The sequence below is a fragment of the Capricornis sumatraensis genome, chromosome 3, assembly GCF_032405125.1.
Source record: "Capricornis sumatraensis isolate serow.1 chromosome 3, serow.2, whole genome shotgun sequence".
NCBI lineage: Eukaryota > Metazoa > Chordata > Mammalia > Artiodactyla > Bovidae > Capricornis > Capricornis sumatraensis.
This window is the reverse complement of record NC_091071.1, coordinates 62,188,042-62,206,783: the sequence shown is the minus strand read 5'-3', so window position 1 is coordinate 62,206,783 and position 18,742 is coordinate 62,188,042. Positions and strand designations below refer to the sequence as shown.

General features: G+C 37.5%; 1 protein-coding gene across 1 annotated transcript in view; it reads right to left on the bottom strand.

The window, feature by feature from the left end:
* Nucleotides 1-1,491: 1,491 nt before the first annotated feature.
* The window catches only part of SESTD1 (SEC14 and spectrin domain containing 1), an 88,064-nt gene continuing 70,813 nt past the window's right edge, over nucleotides 1,492-18,742 (bottom strand). Inside the window, exons 10-17 of the mRNA XM_068967938.1 lie at nucleotides 16,454-16,648; nucleotides 15,813-15,927; nucleotides 14,194-14,353; nucleotides 9,323-9,404; nucleotides 8,495-8,617; nucleotides 7,497-7,688; nucleotides 4,712-4,833; nucleotides 1,492-2,183 (exon numbers count right to left, since the gene is read on the bottom strand). Coding sequence (XP_068824039.1) covers nucleotides 2,054-2,183; nucleotides 4,712-4,833; nucleotides 7,497-7,688; nucleotides 8,495-8,617; nucleotides 9,323-9,404; nucleotides 14,194-14,353; nucleotides 15,813-15,927; nucleotides 16,454-16,648 — 1,119 coding nt within the window. The 3' untranslated portion in view covers nucleotides 1,492-2,053. The remainder of the gene's footprint in view (nucleotides 2,184-4,711; nucleotides 4,834-7,496; nucleotides 7,689-8,494; nucleotides 8,618-9,322; nucleotides 9,405-14,193; nucleotides 14,354-15,812; nucleotides 15,928-16,453; nucleotides 16,649-18,742) is intronic.

Here is an 18,742-nt window from a genome sequence, read left to right as displayed (position 1 = left end):
AAGTTTCCTTCCCTCAAAAGAGCTCATAGTGTAGCAGGTACAGACATAAACAACTGTGGCATGTGGTTAGCACCGTCATGAGGACTGAAATGAAGAATCACAGACATTCATACTCATAGAAGTTAAACCCTAAAAGACTAAGGCTTAACAAATAAAGAAAAAGCCTTTCTGGATGTTCTCAGAAGCAGTGGCAGCATAAAAGGGAGCAGCTGAACATAGCCCCCATATTTCCTGGCATGTCCGTTAAAAAGGACTGTATCTCAAACCAAAATTACTCTGAGAAAGGGGAAAAAAATATGATAAATAACTTCACCCAAGTTGAAAATGGCAAGTAGGTAGCTGAAAGTACAGGTTGAGAAGTCCGGACCAGATACATAACACAGGACACTGGGATAACTAAGATACCCTAAGGACAGGATACATCCAGAATCACTCTGAAGACAGAATCTGAGAGGGCACATTTCAGTAGATGCATTTTAAGTAACAGTTATGTGACTAGACTGAGTTACAACAGAAAGTAACAGCGTCAAGGGAGGAAACACCGTAGGAGAGGCTGCTCCGTGGTAGGAATGCTGCAGAGGCAGAGGAGGAGAGAGGAATGCAAACTGGGAAAAAAATCATTCAATTCAGTAACTGGAGCCCACTGCAAACCACTACACTGCAGAGCTCTGTAAAGCCAGACTGCAAGGTGCTGAGCAGGGAGTGCTGAGGATGCAGGGGCAATGCATATGGGTTTCTGCAACAAGTCTGGCAGTGAAGAAGGCTGGAAAAACCAGCAGGCTCAGAAGGAGCTTTTTCCACTGGAAGATACATGGGCATTTCAGTAGACAATGGAAAGAAAAGAGCATGCTTTGCATAATTTTGTATTGATCACAGACTATAAAATTGCTTTTAATCTTTCTTAAAAACATTTTCTGAAACAAAGATGAACACAAAATTATATGTATTTTACCATTTAAACTTAATATAAACTTAAAAGCATTAACATTTTATATTTAATTTCTAAAAGATGTGTACAATTTTTGTTATTATTCTACACCAGAATCTTGCATCTAGTCTACCATGACAAATTAAATGTTATTAACAATTGATATTTTAGTTCCTGAAAGATTACTCTGAGATAAAGGATGACATTTAAGTAACTATGTGTATGCCTTTCCCAGCCCTCCTCTCCCAAAGACAAAATATTTTCAGAACAGTTAGTAATTTAGATAACATTTTTTAAGTTGAAGAAGAGAAAAATGAGAGTGTTCCACTAAGATCTAAACTTTTCTTCACAATAATTTTTTTGATAAAACATGCTTATTTATTATATATACATGCTTACATATGAATTTCCTGGCTAAAATACATGCAACCAACATGAAAAAACAAATATTAAACCATCCTCATAAGCCTAAGAATGCCCTTTTAATTAAGGCACTCATGTTTGGAAACAGGATATAACCACCAAATTAAATAAGGTGTTTAAAAGAAGGCTTTTATTAAGCACAAACAACTTTTAATACATTATCAATACAAATAGGAAAATGTCTTTTAATGAATATGATATATCAAAAATCTGAAGGTTTTTCTTCATACTGACACAATAAAAATAATCAAATTTGAAGGAGAATTACAAAGCAAAATTTTGAGGACAACCACTGTCTACTAATAACAGTTGAGCTATAGTCTAAATTTACTACATCACCTGGGGAGGAAGGGCAACCATTTTTTATAGAGAGAATTTCTAAACTCTTATTAGCACCATTCAAAGCTTATTATCAGTTGTTCATCTACAAACTGACAGGTCAGGTAAAGCTTTAAAGCAGGTTTTCAGTGCAATGTTTACAGTTCCTTCTTTTAAGATACTTGGAGTCTATGATCTCAAAGCATGTTAAACAATTCTGCCTTGGTAATTACAAGGTGTTAACATGTGGAGAGAAATGTGTAATGGAAAGAAATGAGGCTTATCCTGGCTGTGAAATGCATCTTAACGTATTGTAGCTAACGCTGGAGTATGCTGACGACATGCGGTATTACGAACAGCAGGTCTCTGGGAAGAAGGCAGCTATTAGCTCTCTGTAGTCATCATTTCTGGATGTCTCAGCTGCTGCCTTTTGAGACTAACTAGTTTCATCCTGTCTCTGATGTGTTCTGCAGTAGAAGCCATGTCACTTGGGCTCCCAAAATATTGTTCAGTTCTAAAAATCAAAACAGAAAAAGCTCCATCAGATTAATACAAACCCATTGACTGTGCAGTGAATGCAAAAGGAAGCAAAAATTACCATAAAAATTACCTACGTGGTATGCCGTTAGTTCATTTGCAGACCATACTGTTTATCTTTGAGTAGCAATTCGGTAGGAGAAACATTTTTTAAAATGGCATAAAACATTTTTTAAAATGGAAAAATATATATTAATGGTATAAATATCCTATCACGTATACTTATGATAATCTCAATAAACCAAACAATGCAACAAATAAACAAACAGTGCAACAGCAACAACATTCTGCTTTCAGCTTGGCAGCCATAGATACACAAATATAAAATCTGTATGAGTACTTCAGTGCCAAGGACTACGGTCATCAGATGTTTAATATAGCTGGCAAGTAAAACATCCGTTTGACGGTAAGCCATCATTTGGGACATTAATACGCAAAATCATTTAATTTTATCCTATTTGCAAAGACACAGTATTCAGAGTCATAGAATCTTTTAGAGCTCAAAGAGTTGCTGGAAATAATCTGGTTTAGCTCTTTGTCTTTTCAGATCAGAAAGCTAAGACCTAGAAAAACGAATGACTGAACTACAATCACACAGTGGAAAAAACAGAATCTGAACGTGGGTCTTCAAGCAGGGAATCCAGAGAGACCACCTTATTTCTTTTATTGGTCTAGGAGAATGGTACAAAAGATAAACATGACTAAGCTCACTGTCAAATTTTACATAGTATAAACAAATTACCACATAAAAGGGAATGGAATAATAATTGCAAATAATAAAGTTATGAAATCTGAATATACAGCACTAACTGACTCTTCCATTCTAAAAACGAAAATGACACATGAACTATTTGTAGAACAGGGGAGAAGCAGCCCATGCAAAAGTACCAGGGGGAGATGCTCCTGGGAGGATTTGAGTAGAATGAGACTGACTTTGTGACAACTGGCTGTGAAACACAGAAATGAGGTTTTGGTGGAGTGATGTCCTGGAATGGACCAACCAGAAGCACCCTACTAACACTGTTACCAGCTGGATTTAGAAAACTTTTAGATTTTTTTCTCTTTTACACACTGGAGATATACATGACTTTAAAAGCTACTTCTGATTATTCAAGTTTAGGTATGACTAGAGATTATCTATGTATAGATGATGAATAACATTATATCTTCTCAATATCAATTCTAAATAATCCTTTGAAGTTCATGACACATTAGCTGTGGCACTTATCATGTGTGAGATAATCATTTTAAGTAGTTTATATACATTTAGCTCATTTAACTCCCTCACACATAACCCAAGGAGGTATGGAAAATATATTTCTATTTTTAGATGAGGGAATGAGGCACAGGAAAGGTTAAGTGGCTTGCCCAAGATGTCACAGCTAGTAAGTGGTGGAGCTGAGATTTAAACCCAACAAATCTGGTTCCAGAGTCCACAATCACACCTACTACACTATATTACAGTGTTGGCATTTTTGTTTAGTTGCTCAGTTGTGTCTGACTCTTCGTGACCCCATGGACTAGCCCACCAGGCTCCTCTGTCCATGGGATTTCCCAGGCAAGAATACTGAAGTGGGTTGCCACTTCCTTCTCCAGGGGATCTTCCCGACCCAGGGACTGAACACATGTCTCTTGCCCTGGCAGGCGGATTCTTTGCCACTGAACTACCAGGAAAGCCCTATATTACAATGTAAGGATACTTATATTCAGTGGTTTGGTTTCTCTATTGTTTGAGTTAAATATCCTCTGAATTACCACCAAACTGTTTTCATTGAGAAGATCTAGCTCCCTGGGGATAAAGCTACTATGATTCATTTACTGGACCATTTATTTGCAAGAGGTTAATTCCTATTTTTATCATCAACGATGTGAAATGGAAAGGAATGTGAAAATCATGACCCCATCATTTTACAAATGAAGAAATTAGGACTCTACATAGCACAGTGGAAAAGAGAATGGATTTGGTGCCAGACAGACCTGAAACTATGTTCTAATTTCACTTAGAAGCTGTGATATCCTGACAACTTACTTAATCTTTCTGAGCTTTAGTTTCTTCATCTGTAAATCACAATAACTGTATTGGCCTAGCACTGTTTGGTCAAAAGCCTATAGGTGAAATGTTTAGCTTTGCGCTGGGTACATAAGGTACATATTTTGAGCACACTAAACAGTCCCCTCCCCATCCATTCCCTGAATGAAGTTCAAAGTTACCTGACTCCTTATCATCACAGTCAAGGCTAGAACCCAGTATGTCAACCTAGTCAATGATCTTTCTTCTACAATAAGCTATCGAGGGCAATACATTTGATAGCAGCAAGTACCAACTGCTGCCACTGTTAAAAACCCAGTAGGGATTTCTTTTCATTTTAAACTAATTTATTACAGATACTGAAGATGTGAACCAAAGCTAATTTACTAGGACTTTTTAGAAACAGACTTTCTTCTCTTGATATTACTTTAAGACCTTACTGATAAAAGCACAAATTGTAAGAACATGCAGCATACCCATCAGGATAAACTACAGGAACAGTTAGTCTATCTAAAAGTGATTTCCCGACTGCTTCAACTTCATCAAACTGCTCCTCATCATTAATAGCTTCAGGCTCTTCTGGACAGTCTTGTAAAATCTGCAACAAATAAAAGTGCAACATCAATCAAGAGACACAGAAAGGCAACCAAGTTCATTAAAATTTAGTAGATTGAAGGTGTTTCTATTCTGTTCTTAGAATCTTCATGTATGTTATAGAAGACTGATTACTGACAAAGCGGACTCAAGAAATTCAAATAAAATCAAACACATAACCCACACTAATAATATTATAATTGGAATAAGAAGAGTTCTATAGTGATTTCCAAAAAAACCCACTAGACTATTACTTGGAATTAAATTGAAACTGTGCTTAAGAAGTAGTATTCTTTCATACATTAATTAACTATTTGTTGAATACTCACTTTATGTAGTGGCTTGGGATGTGAATGAGAAACAGATTTTGACCTCAAAGAGCTTACAAACTTCACAAATGAAAAAAATACATATAAACACATAACAACATATACTCAGAGTACAAACACATAACAATGTGATTCCCTAGCTAGAAACTTCACAGTTATTTTTAAAACAGATCTGCTGACTTGAGTTACATGATATAAACTAAAAAACAAAATATTAATAGATAGGGTTTTAATTCAAATTTGGAATTTCTACAGTCCTTGATATTATTTTTTCCTTAATTATCACTATTTAAATTTAAATGGTACAAAAGAAAGAAGAAATTGCTGTGATTTGTAATAGTTAAGGCTGTAAGTACAGACCCACATAGTAGCCACTAGGTACATATGGTTAGTGAGCTCTTGAAGTGTGTCTAGCCTCAAATGCAGATGTGCTATCAGTCTAAGATACACTTTAGATTTAAAACAATACTACTAATTTTAAAAATTTACCTCCAAGAAAAAAATCTGCAAAATTTGAGACAGAATAAAAATAATTTATTTTTGCAACTTTGTTTGCATACTTTTCTGAATCCAATTATGTTTATTTTGGCATTACTCATAAAGGATATTTTCATATAATAAAATTCCAGATTTAATTTAAATATTTTCCTAATCACTATAATTTGCTATGCAGTTTGCTTATAGTTGTGGCTTGCTAGTATGAAATAGAACCCACCCAAAAGAAAAATAACATCTAATAACAAAAGGTTTTACATAAGTTGACATAATAAAATAACCTTAAGCAGAGTTTATTATAAGCATGATAAAAGCCATGTACCAGAAAAAATAGGAATATTAATATTCTGTGAAAAAATTCTCAATCATACTCATTCTTGGGCTTCCCTGGTGGCTCAGATGGTAAACAGTCCACTTGCAATGCAGGAGACCCAGGTTCGATCCCTGGGTTGGGAAGATTCCCTAGAGAAAGGATTGGCTACCCACTCTGGTATTCTTGCCTGGATAATTCCATGGACAGAGGAGCCTGGCAGGCTACAGTCCATGGGGTTGCAAAGACTTGGACATAACCGAGCAACTAATATATATTCATTCTTACATAACTTCTTAAAGAGATCTAGATTTTTAAATGTCTTTGCAGATACATTTTAAGAGTAGTATCCTAAAAAATTATCAGTGGTGTTAAGAGATTGGGCCAGTGGTCACACTGGGGAGGCCAGCAGAAGCATTGTGATTAAAAGAGGATGGAGAACAACGTCTGGGGTGCTGGTAACATTCTCTTATTTGAATAGTGTGCTGATTACACAGGCATCCTCACTCTGAAAATTCAGTGAGTAGAACATTTGAGCTGCACATTTTTCTATGTTAGTAGTATAGTTCAATAAAAAGTTTTCACTGAAACAATCAATACATAAATAAGTCAAGCCATTTGGATACTTTCATTCATCAACAGTCAGCCCATCTTACACTAAAAAAATGACCTGTAGAGTCTAGTAACTGGCTCAGTAAGAGTTAATGTGGACATTTCCCAACAGATGTGCTGCATAACACAAACAGAAACTGCTTAATTCCTGAGGCTCCTGGCAGTATCTCTTCTGTCCTACAGACCAAGGCTATCTTAGGTTTCTCATAACTTAACTTGCATTGAATATCCCCTACATATAAACTTTCATCATTAAGAAATCAAAACAAAGTTAACTACTTAGTAAGGCTCCTCTTTGGAATGGAAATATAAGACTTGGATGCTATCAATTTTCACTGTGCAGTTGAGAAAATGGTTCTATTGAAAATTTGCCCAAATAAAATACTGCATATTAACTTTTAGTTTCTGGGATTAATGAATTCATTAAATAATAAATTCTAGAATGATTCTTTAAAGATAACACATGAAAACAAAAAGGTTTCATTTTTATCCTTACTCTTGTAATTTTACCTGGAGAGTCTCAAAAGGTTATCAAAATCACAACGTGACCTTTTAAAAAATTTATGACAATTGGTAGTGTTTGTGAAGCAGTTTCCTTTCTTGGCATAATGAAACAGTGCGAATCATGACACCTGAAAGGACAGACAGTGCATTCTGGGCATCAGGTCTGGTGGGGAGAGACACGGTGCTGAGCAGAGACTGCTGGATGGTTTCAATTCCTCTAACCACAGTACTCCAACCTTGGTACGGCTTACCAAGAATCTGATTTGAACTTTCTAAGACATTATACCTAAACAAACTTCAAACAATGGAATGCATATAAATTTCTAAAGAACAGAATAATCATAAAATTACAAGGTAAACACATTGTAAACATACATAACGAACACGACTGAAACTACATTTTTTAAGAAAGCGAACCTTTTCAGCATTTGAGTGAAAGGCAATAGCCATCTCCAGCCTATGCACCCTCTCTTCAGATGCGATCGTAAACTGTTTCCACACTCTGTTCAGCCGGGGAAGCGTATCCCCAGATGATCGAGAGGTGCAGCGCAAAGACTGGCACAGCACCACCGTGGCCTGCAGCAACTGTCTTCCGTAGTCGTAAGTGCTCTGAAGAAGAGAGTGGACACAAAGTTACAACAGAATCCTCAAGAGAGGGACAGGAAAGTGAACAGAAGGACTGCAGCTGCAAGCAAGTAACACTACTAGAGGTCAATAATGAACGAGTCCACTGGCACTTACTACTTACTACAAGTCGGCTGCCTGCATAAATAATTAAGGGGAAGCAATACTTCCAGTTAATTTTTAATACGTTTATTTCTTGTTAGGCTTTCCTCTCTTACTCTGCTTTCCTCTCAGTCTGCTCAATTTCACCAGCCCCAAAAATAAAAAAATAAAACAAAGAAAGAAATCAATTTAAAAAAATCTGCTCACCCATTAATTAAAACAAATGGGTGGAAAGGGGCACTTAATATTCCACATAGGAAACCACACTGTTAACAACATGAACTCAGTAATTAGGGAAAATAAATTAAGATACTATTCACATGAAAAAAAAATCATGTTGTTGTAACACTGACACTGTTGAGATGCAGAAACTAGGGTTTCCAATTTACTGATATTAACTTACACTTCATAGTAACTTTTACAAATGAACGATTACTGCCTTACAATTACCATAATATATTAATATATCATAAATCAGAGGCAGCTACAGAACCTGTATTCAGGAAAACTTAAACCCTCTCAGATTTATACAGGCTAGTTTTGATTCATCAGCTGACATTTTCTTAGTTCTATATTCCTGGATTAATATAACTAACCTTCTTGGACTTGGAGGGCTAAGTCACATTACAAACATGTAGAAAACTATTTAACACTGAGCTTGTAGAAAAGGAAGATAACCAGTTTTGCACCTGTGCAACATCAACAAATTTTCTATGCTTCTCCAGCAGAACTTTCGTTTCCTGAGCGTCATCCCCCAGTCTGGTGTGTGTCTTAAGAAGAGCATCCAGAAGTTCACTGAGCCATTCTACTGCCTGAATGAAAGTAAGTCAGTCAACCTGGACTCATAAGTTTTTACCTTGTATGTCAAAATACCATATTAATAAAAAGAAAGATTACTATCATGTGATTAACCTATTTATTATAACCATAATAGCTCATTTCAGTGCCAAGCTACATGAGTAAATGATCTCTCCTCTTCCTTAAAATTTTTAAAATCTAAAGACAAGACCTATTAAAGACAAGTACTCATTTAAAATTAACATCACATGATTTATATTAATAAAATCCATGTGTTTATGTAATATAGATCTTACTGGAATCGCATTACAGACAATGTTACAACTTAAAATTCTAAGTTTCTTCTATGTTAAGTTGTAGCTATGTTTTTTGATATTGACTATGCGAAATAGCAAACTGTTTATCTAGCTACAAAACCCTCTTGTGGGTTAAAAGGCAATAAACTATACCAGCCTTCATCCTGGGATATAACTGACAACCAAATCATAATAATAAATAATTCCAATTTCTAGCTCAACAGAGCATTTCATTGAAAAGTAAGTCAAACGAGACCAGTAAGATTACTGGAAATATAAAACTTTTATTACTTCAACAGGATAAATGAGAATCTGATTTAATGAATTTACTTAGGACCATGAAAAGAACACTTCTGTTTACAGTTAGGTGAAATCAATTTTCTAAGTAAAGACAAGTACGTAATATGCTTGACTGATCTTTACCTGGGCAGCATCTTCTTCACATTTAAACAACTGTACCATCTGGAGCATCTTTAATCTTCGCACATCTACCATGTCTTCACATCTAATAAACCCAAACACGAATTTAGGGAAACATTTCAGTCTTGTGGATAACTAGTATAACACCACCAATCTGCACAACATATTTTACAGTGTATTAAAATACTTAGTCTTACACTATGGAGACTGTAACTATTTTGTATTGGTTTGCAAGAATTTTAAGGATATCTGTATCTGTGTTCCATTAAAACCTCAAAATACCTGAAAGATACTGAATCATAAACGCTCTTGACTATTGTATGGATTGTACAAAATACTGAAGCAAAGCACAAACACATGAGTACACTAAAGCCTGAAGAAATATTAACTGCCAATTAGCATGAAACAAACTTCGAAGACAAAAACATAAAGTTTCTAAAATACTAGTTTAGAGAATGATGCCCCAAGGAAATAAAAAATTTAAAACTTTTCATTATATTACATTACCAGAGTAATATCTAATTTTGAATTAAAAAAAAAAAACCTCCCATCTATGCTCCTAAGAAAGAAAAAAAAATTCTGTTGATCTCTGGATAGAAAGAAACACAATTCAGAGTATTTTTAGATTTTAATGTGGTCTCCCTGGATAACATACAGATTAAAATTTTAAGCTGACTTGATCAATTAAGCTCTGATCCATCCCCTTCATGTCCATGCAATTCCGTGTACTTCAGATGGGAAGGAGAGAATCTCACGGCAGTACTGAACACCACTAACAAGCCACCCAGGAGACACTGGGCTCCACTAGAGCTGATATTCTTAAGGAAGCTTGATAACGATAGCTAAGTCATTATCAAAGTCTACTTTTTTCTTTTTTTCACAAGAATGCCATCAACACAATCTATAACATATTTTTAAAGGGCAATTTGGTTAAATAATCCTACAAGGGACCGAAGAGAAGTGATCATATATATTTTTAAAATCGGAAGCTAAAAGACAAGGTAAGACACATCAATGATGAATATCATATTTAACATATATTTTCAGGTGCTGGACAGTGTGCCTGAAAATACAAGACATGGTTTCTACTTATTAAGATGGTCCCACTTGGGAAGATGGACTTTAAAAAAAAACAGTGTGATAAATATTGATGTGGAGCTATACGAGAATAGGGAGGAATAAGTAAAAACTTGCCTAAGAAATCTAAAAAGGCTTCCAAGGATAAGTACCCCAGAGTCTTGAATAATAAGTAGGAATACACTAGGCAGAAAATGAGGGAAGAAGTATCCTAAGTACTCTGGATGCTTGAAACCGCATGATGCCTTCAGGAAAGTGAAAATAGTGTGCGGTTTTGTAGGAAAGTTAAGGGAGGTAAGATTGTACGGGACTGGATTATGAAGGGTCTCCTACACTGTTCCAAGGAGACTGAGCTTCATCTGAGGAAACAGGAAGTAACTGAGAGGGGTTCCCACAAGAAGTCAGGTAGCTGGAGGAGCGATTTACAAAGACGGCGCTCGTGCACAACAGACTGCAGGGGAGCAAGGAGGGCAGCAGGCAGAGCTAAGACCATGAAAAAAGGGGTCCGAGGCAGCAGAACTCGGGCATCCGAGGAGGCTGTAAGAGACGAGAAAGAGAACGATTTGGGTAAATCCTTTGGATAAATCCCAAGTTTGGTAGCTGACGGTATTTTTAACTGGGATAGGAAACTAAAGGAGAAGAGCCAGTTTTGGAGGACAATGATTCCAATCCATACAAGGGAGTTTTAAGTATCGTCTGGGGCACCCGGGTGGATGTGCTCAGTAGGTAAGAGGAATTACAGGTCCAAAGTATAGGGGAGGGATCTGGGTCAGAGCCATAACTACCCAATCATGGTCATACTGAAGAAAGTCATTAAAGCAGTGAGACTGTCTGGGGAGACGACAATGAGTGAGAAGAGGATTTGGCCTCAGAACAAACCCTGAAAGCAGTGAAATTAGCTAGAGGACAAGAAATCAGTGGAGAAAACCAAGAAGAAACAGAGGGCCCAGGAGAATCATAAAAGTGTTTTTAAACTATGTAGAGTTGTCAGGGAGTTTCAAACAGGAAAAAAAAAAAAGTCAGTTGTCCCTAATGGTATTCAGAGTGGTCAAGCAATGTCAGAACCAAAAGTATTCCCTGGATTTTGAGTAAGATGAAGGGTTTATTGACATGTGGCAATTACAGTCACTGATGACATCAGTAAGAGCAAGTTCAGTGAAGTGGTGAGGGGAGAGGTCAGACAAAGAAGGGTTGAAAAGTAAACTGGAGACAGTGAGGAAGTATGAATGCAGATTAGATCTTCAATGACAGCTGTCAAGGAGGAGAGCTCAAGGGAGAGAAAGAACGGTTTGAAGAGGAGGTGGTAATTTCATGCAAAGATGAGCACCAGAAAGGACAGAAATGATACGGACCTAACAGACACAAAGGTATTAAGAAGAGGTGGCAAGAATACACAGAAGAACTATACAAAAAAAAATCTTTATGACCCAGACAAACACAATGGTGTGATCACTCACCTAGAGCCATACATCCTGGAGTGCAAAGTCGAATGGGCCTTAGCAAGCATCACTATGAACAAAGCTAGCAGAAGTGATGGAATTCCAGCTGAACTATTCCAATTCCTAAAAGATGATGCTATGAAAGTGCTGCACTCTATATGCCAGCAAATTTGGAAAACTCAGCAGTGGCCACAGGATTGGACGCAATCAGTTTTCATTCAAATCCCAAAGAAGGGCAATGCCAAAGAATGTCCAAACTACCACACAACTGCACTCATTTCACATGCAAGCAAGGTCATGCTCAAAACCCTCCAAACAAAGCTTCAACAGTACATGAACCAAGAACTTTCAGATGTACAAGCTGGATTTAGAAAAGGCAGAGGAACCAGAGATCAAACTGCCAACACCCACTGGATCACAGAAAAAGCAACAGAAAAAAACCTACTTCTGCTTCACTGACTATGCTAAATCCTTTGCTGTACACATCACAACAAACTGTGGAAAATTCTTAAAGTGAACACCAGACTACCTTACCTGTCTCCTGAGAAACCTGTATGCAGGCCAAGAAGGAACAGTTAGAACCAGACACAGAACAACAGACTGGTTTAAAATTGGAAAAGGAGTGCATCAAGGCTGCATACTGTCACCCTGATTATTTAACTTATATACAGAGTACATCATGCAAAATATCAGGCTGGATGAAGCATAAGCTGGAATCAAGATTGCCAGGATAAATATTAATAACCTCAGATATGCAGATGGCAGCACCCTTGTGGCAGAAAGCAAAAAGAAACTAAAGAGCCCCATGATGAAGGTAAAATAGAAGAGTGAAAAAGCTGGCTTAAAACTCAACATTCAAAAAATGAAGGTCATGGCATCTGGTCCCATCACTTCATGGCAAAAAGATGGGGAAACCGTGGAAACAGTGACAGACTTTATTTTCTTGGGCTCCAAAATCACTCCAGACGGTGACTGTAGCCATGAAATTAAAAGACAGTTGCTCCTCGGAAGAAAAGCTATGACAAACCTAGACATTATATTAAAAAGCAGAGACATGACTTTGCCCACAAAGGTTGGTCTAGTCAAAGCTATGGTGTTTCCAGTAGTCATGTACGAATGCGAGAGTTGGACCATAAAGAAAGCTGAGCACCGAACAAGTGATACTGTTGGAGGAGACTCTTCAGAGTCCCTTGGACAAAGCAAGAAGATCAAACCAGTCAATCTTAAAAGGAAATCAACCATGAATGTTCACAGGAATGACTGATGTTGAAGCTGAAACTCCAATACTTTGGCCACCTGACTGACTCTAAGAGCCAGCTCACTGGAAAAGGCCCTGATGCTGGGAAAGATACAAGGAGAAGGGGATGACAGAGGTAGAGATGGCTGGACGGCATCACCAGTTCAATGGGCATGAGTTTGAGCAAGCTCTGGGAGATGGTGAAGGACAGGGAAGCCTGGCGTGCTGTAGTCTTTGGGATCGCAGAGTTGGGCATGACTGGGGACTGAACAATAACAAAGCATTTGAATGAAAGGCAGGGATTAGAGTAAAGAGTGGGAACTGACTTAGTGAGGAGACATGGGGATACACAGTTTTGGTAAAAGCAGAGCTTTTTCATCCTTCTGATGAAAATAATGAAATGGATAAAGTTTGTAGCTATGAGGATAGAAGGAATTTCTATCTACTGACTGTTTTGTCTGCGATGCAGAGGGAAGTTTCTGTGAGGTTTTGTTGATGCCCTTGAAATTTCTAAGTGTACAAAAATTTCATCCAACCATGATAGCCTGTATGTACTAGCATATATTAATTTAATCCTTTATTTTGCAATATTCTGCAACTGCTATTGCAAGTTTTCAAAGAACCCTTTACATATCTAGTTCTACCATATAACAAATGAAACTAAGCATTACCTTACCCAGAATTTACTGTCTAATCCTTCTACAGCAAATATGAGAACAATGGATGAGCGACAATTTGTGTGAAGCTTAGATGAAGAAACAGATCAATGTATGATAAATTTAACAGCAACTCTAAACTAAATGCAAATGGAAACGCCAGATTCTCCAGAGTCTTAAAATACAGACAAGTCACAGGCTATACTGGGGATAAAGAATGTGATGCACTTGAATGGAAATGAAATTTTTATCACTGAGTAAAAAGGCGAAAGGTACCCATCACATGAATGGTCATTATTTGTTAGTACAATTATACACAATAACCATTACATTTACCAAAAACTTACTACATGCCTACTATGTAACAGGTAAGAATTTCTACTTTGTATGGAAAATATATCAATTTTCATTTTAATAAATATTATGTTGTCTCAGCAAAAATTAACATGAACAGTCAAACTTTGCCTTTGTTTTCTAAGCTGCATGTCCTCCATCACTCCTTGTATGTGGTCCACATTTTCCTTATTCTCAATGGTCACGTCCTTTCCATAGGCCCAGGATGCCTGATTGGAGATCTGGTCCAGAAGACCTTGACCTTTTTCACGCAGACCTTGCAATCCTACGTCTAAAACAAAAGTTACCAGATTTAATCTCTTAAACAAGAGAAGCTTTCCCTCCCTCAATTAAATCCTCTCAGCAGATACTGTACTTGAATTGCTAGGGTAACAGCTTTGTACATTGAACTACTTTGGTCTGGAGCCCTTTGGATATTTCAATCAATAAAACCCATTTAAACGTGGCTCAAATGGGAGCTCCCTCTCATTCAAATTCTCTCTAAAGAGAATTTCTAAAAGGTGAACTTCCGTAGATAACTAATTACTTTTCAAAATTGCAAGTAGAAAGGGTGAGAATTCCTGTCTTGACGAGTAAGATTTTCAATTCTTTCCTTTCTGTTTTTACATAGTTCAGTTTTTAGGAGAACATAAGAGAAGGCAAATGCTTTGTTCAAAAAATATATCAGAGCCACAAGACATTCAAACAGTCAAGCACTGTGTTCTCCCTGAAAAGGACGCTGAACATTTTGAATATAGGTGCTGTCAGCTTATACTCAACAAGAAGCAACACTTAGGATGTATTTATAAGACTTTAAATGAGGTATGTATATTGGAATTCCTTTACCATTTTTAAAGGAAAAACACTGCTCAAGAAAACTTGTGACATTTTTGAAGTAAATTTCATTTGGCAAATTAGATACTAAACATGTAATTATATCATCCATTAAAATAACAAAGACTATAAGCAAGTAAAATGGCAATACAAGCATGATTTTTCAAACCCATTCCCTCAAGTCCTTTTCAAAATTAATTAAATTGGTTCCACCACATGCCCCCATTTTCCACTAAATCGCTGCCTTAGGTTTCTGCTCCCTCTACTCCATTTCCCTTCGCCCAATGTCCCACTCGGTACACACACCCTCCACCCCCCATTTCCACAGCCACTGTTCACTTCTCCCGGTCATGACCTGGGAAACTCTATATTTTCCACCTGTAGTAAAAGTCAGGGCTATGGTGTCAAGTAAGGGTACTAGCTTAATAAAACTGAACCATCCTCTCCTTGGAGAGTATGTAACCTTGGCAATATTCCCTGTTTGGAGAGACAAATGCACAGAACCAAACCGACTATTCTTTTCACAAGGTTAGGATATAGCAACAACAAAGATCATTGCATAAAACACAGTGTGGGGCATACAGGGTTTACCACAGAACACTCCACAGCTAAATACAGTCACGCATGCACTACAGGTAACCGTTCCTAGGATATGCAAGACACAGCGCTTGTAGATTCGGCTGGGCAAACCAGAGAGGCCGAAGGCCTTATGCCGGAAGGTGACGGACCACCAACGAAAGGTAGTAACTGTGGCATAAATTACACCCTTTAAGGGGATTAAAATCTTTCATACTAATTTTTCCTGTGTTCCCTGTAAATGATTATAATTAGATCAGTATAAGTTGACTTGTCTAACCATGGTAATGATATTTTTAAAAAAGAACCCTTATGTTTCAGCATTTTTAAAATCTGCTTACCAACACTTTTCAGCTTCTCTTCAAGCAGTTTTAAAGTTTGCTGAATCGATGCTCCATCAGCTGGTGCTACATCTACGCACAACATCCCTAATAAGCCATCCAACTGCTGAGACAACTAAAGCAGAGGGACACCAAAGAGATAACCCTGATATAATCAGCATCTACAGTGTTTAATGATTAATGAGGTTTATAGCTAATGAAGTTACCACGATTATACTTGAAAAAACTCTGCTGTTAAAAGACAAGGACACATAATTAGAATTCACGTTATCTGAAAGACAGAACACACAGATGCATGCACCAGGAAGACAGTACGTCCAGGTCAGCAGAATGCAAAGAAGTGTTGAAACTTTCATTTCAATCTATGTTATAACACATGAACATCAAAAAACTATCCAAATGAAATCTATCAATTACATTGGGACACTCTATTTAGACAAAAAAAAAGTTTAGTTGCATGCAGAATAATGTAACATAAAATTAAAAAAATAAATAAATAAAAAGTCTATCTTGTTTCCCCCACCAGTAAATTTTACTGTTCCAGAAAAATAATTAAGAGACATGCAAACCTGAAAAAATGATGTGCAGATAAGTACTCAGATAATCTGAAGCAAAGAAAAGCAATCAGAGTAGTCACTTACATCTTGGGCAACACCATGAAATTCAAGAGCTGCTTGTAGCAGATTCTGCCTAAACTCCAGCTGACTGGCCTGTCGATAACAAACATCACTAAGTTGTTGCTGGAGCGACTTCAGTTCCACAAGATCTTCCTCGTCCCCAGCATTTAAGAGTGCTGCAATTTGCTGATTAAGTTCCACATAAACTGCAAACCATTCCTGTAATAGAGACGTTGCAAAGTAAATTAAGGATCAAATCAGCTCCTGAAGAATACACTACATTTTCCAGTATCTCCAGATATACTAAGGAACATATATGAGTTTTTTTAAATCAAAATAATTTGAGGACAAAAAGTCCCAGCATTCAAATGCTTTCACTGAGATCCCTGGAATAGCTCCTGCCAACAGCAAAATCTATTTCCTCATGGCTGGCCTCTAAATGTTTCCCTCTCTCTCCTGTTCTCTGTGAAACCCATCATGCTCAGAGAGAGCAGTGAGCCCTGCTGCTCTGCTGACTGCTGCTGCTGTGTCCACAGGTGACCGAACACAAGCCTGGAGGTGAGGGAGATGGCTGCCTCACTCCTCACTCCTATTTCCAAACCATTTCTTCCATCCTCTCAAAAACCACATCTCCTGCGAAGTGCATGTTGTCGGACTCCATTCTGCCAACCTTTCCTGCTGCGTGCCCTCATCTCAGTCGGCAGACTTCTCAGCCTTCCTGTCAGCGTCAGCCTTCTTCCTGACTTTCACCGTGCAGACATCCGACCAACACTGCACTCTTAGTTCCCTGACGCCCTCCCTCACTTCCACCTATCCTGCCCTCAGCTACGCCTCAGCTACCTACTCCAGCAGACACAAAATCTGTTATTAATATCATGTACTACGTACAGCCCCCTCTCTGACCACCAGTTACTGACTCTCCCATTCACACCCTTTAGTATGCCGGCTCCTACAGCCCCATGCGGTTCACCCATCCACTGACCTCAGCATGTTCTCAGCTCATGAGTCTAGCACTCAAGAGCCTCCTGTCCTCACTTCTGCACTGTGTCAGGGGCTATAACCACTCCCAGGGCACAGCCTATGCTCATGCCATACTCTGCTTCCTCCATCAGATTCACCTGTCAGAAATGAAGACCACATGCAGGAAAACCTTTGCATCCATTCATGAGAAAGTTTCCAGAAACTCTACTCAACACTCTATAATGGTCTGCATGGGAAAATAAACTTAAAAAGAGTAGATATATGTATATGTATAACTGATTCAATTTGTTGTACAGCAGAAACTAACACACTGTAAATCAAGTACAATAAAAATATTTTTAAAGACCTACTTTTGAAACAAGCCAAAAAAACCCCACAAAAAACCCTCAACAAATTACTAGCAAGCCAAATCCAATACTTTAAGCAGATTGTACACTGTTATCAAGTGGCATTTATCCCAGGGGTGCAAGGATTTTTCAGTATCCACAAATCAATCAGTACGATTCATCACATCAACAAATTAAAAAATAAAAACTGTATGATCACCTCAATTGATGCAGAAAATTCTTTTGACCAAAGTTCAATATTCATTTATGATTTAAAAAAAAAAAAACAACTCTCTAGGCACTAGGCATAGAGGGGACAAAACTCAACATAATAAAGACCACAAAGGAAAAACCCAGAGCTAACATCATATTCAATGGTGAAAAGCTGAAAGCACTTCCTCTAAGATCAAGAACAAGACAAGGATGCTCATTCTCACTGCTCTTATTCAGCAAAGTTTTGGAAGTCCTAGCCATAACAATCAGAGAAGAAAAAAAAAAAAAAAGAATCCAAATTGGAAAAGAAGTAGTAAAAGTGTCACATTTTGCAGATGACATGATACTCTACACAGAATATCCTAAAGACACCACCAGAAAACTACTAGAGCTCATCACCAAATTTGGTAAAGTTGAAAGATATGAAACTGTTTGCAGTTGGGTATAGGTCAAGGCTGAAGATACTAATTTGCAAAGTATTAGCCAACAGATGTTATTTAAAGGCATGGGACTAGATGAAATTATCCAAACACAAAGAGTATTAGTTCAGAAGAAAAGAGCCTTTGGAAAGCTGAACCCTGGGTCACTCCTAAATTCAGAGGGCAATGAGAGGAAAGAGATTGAGCAGAAGAGGCCAAAAAGGAGCTGTGTGTTTCAGGAAAGAAGTAAAAAAGGAGGGAGAAGTGGTCACCTTTACTAAAATTTACTGAGAGGTCCAATAAGATAAGGACTGAAATTCTGATAGAGTGGGAAGGACATAAATCCTGATCAGAGTTAATTAAAAAAAGAATGG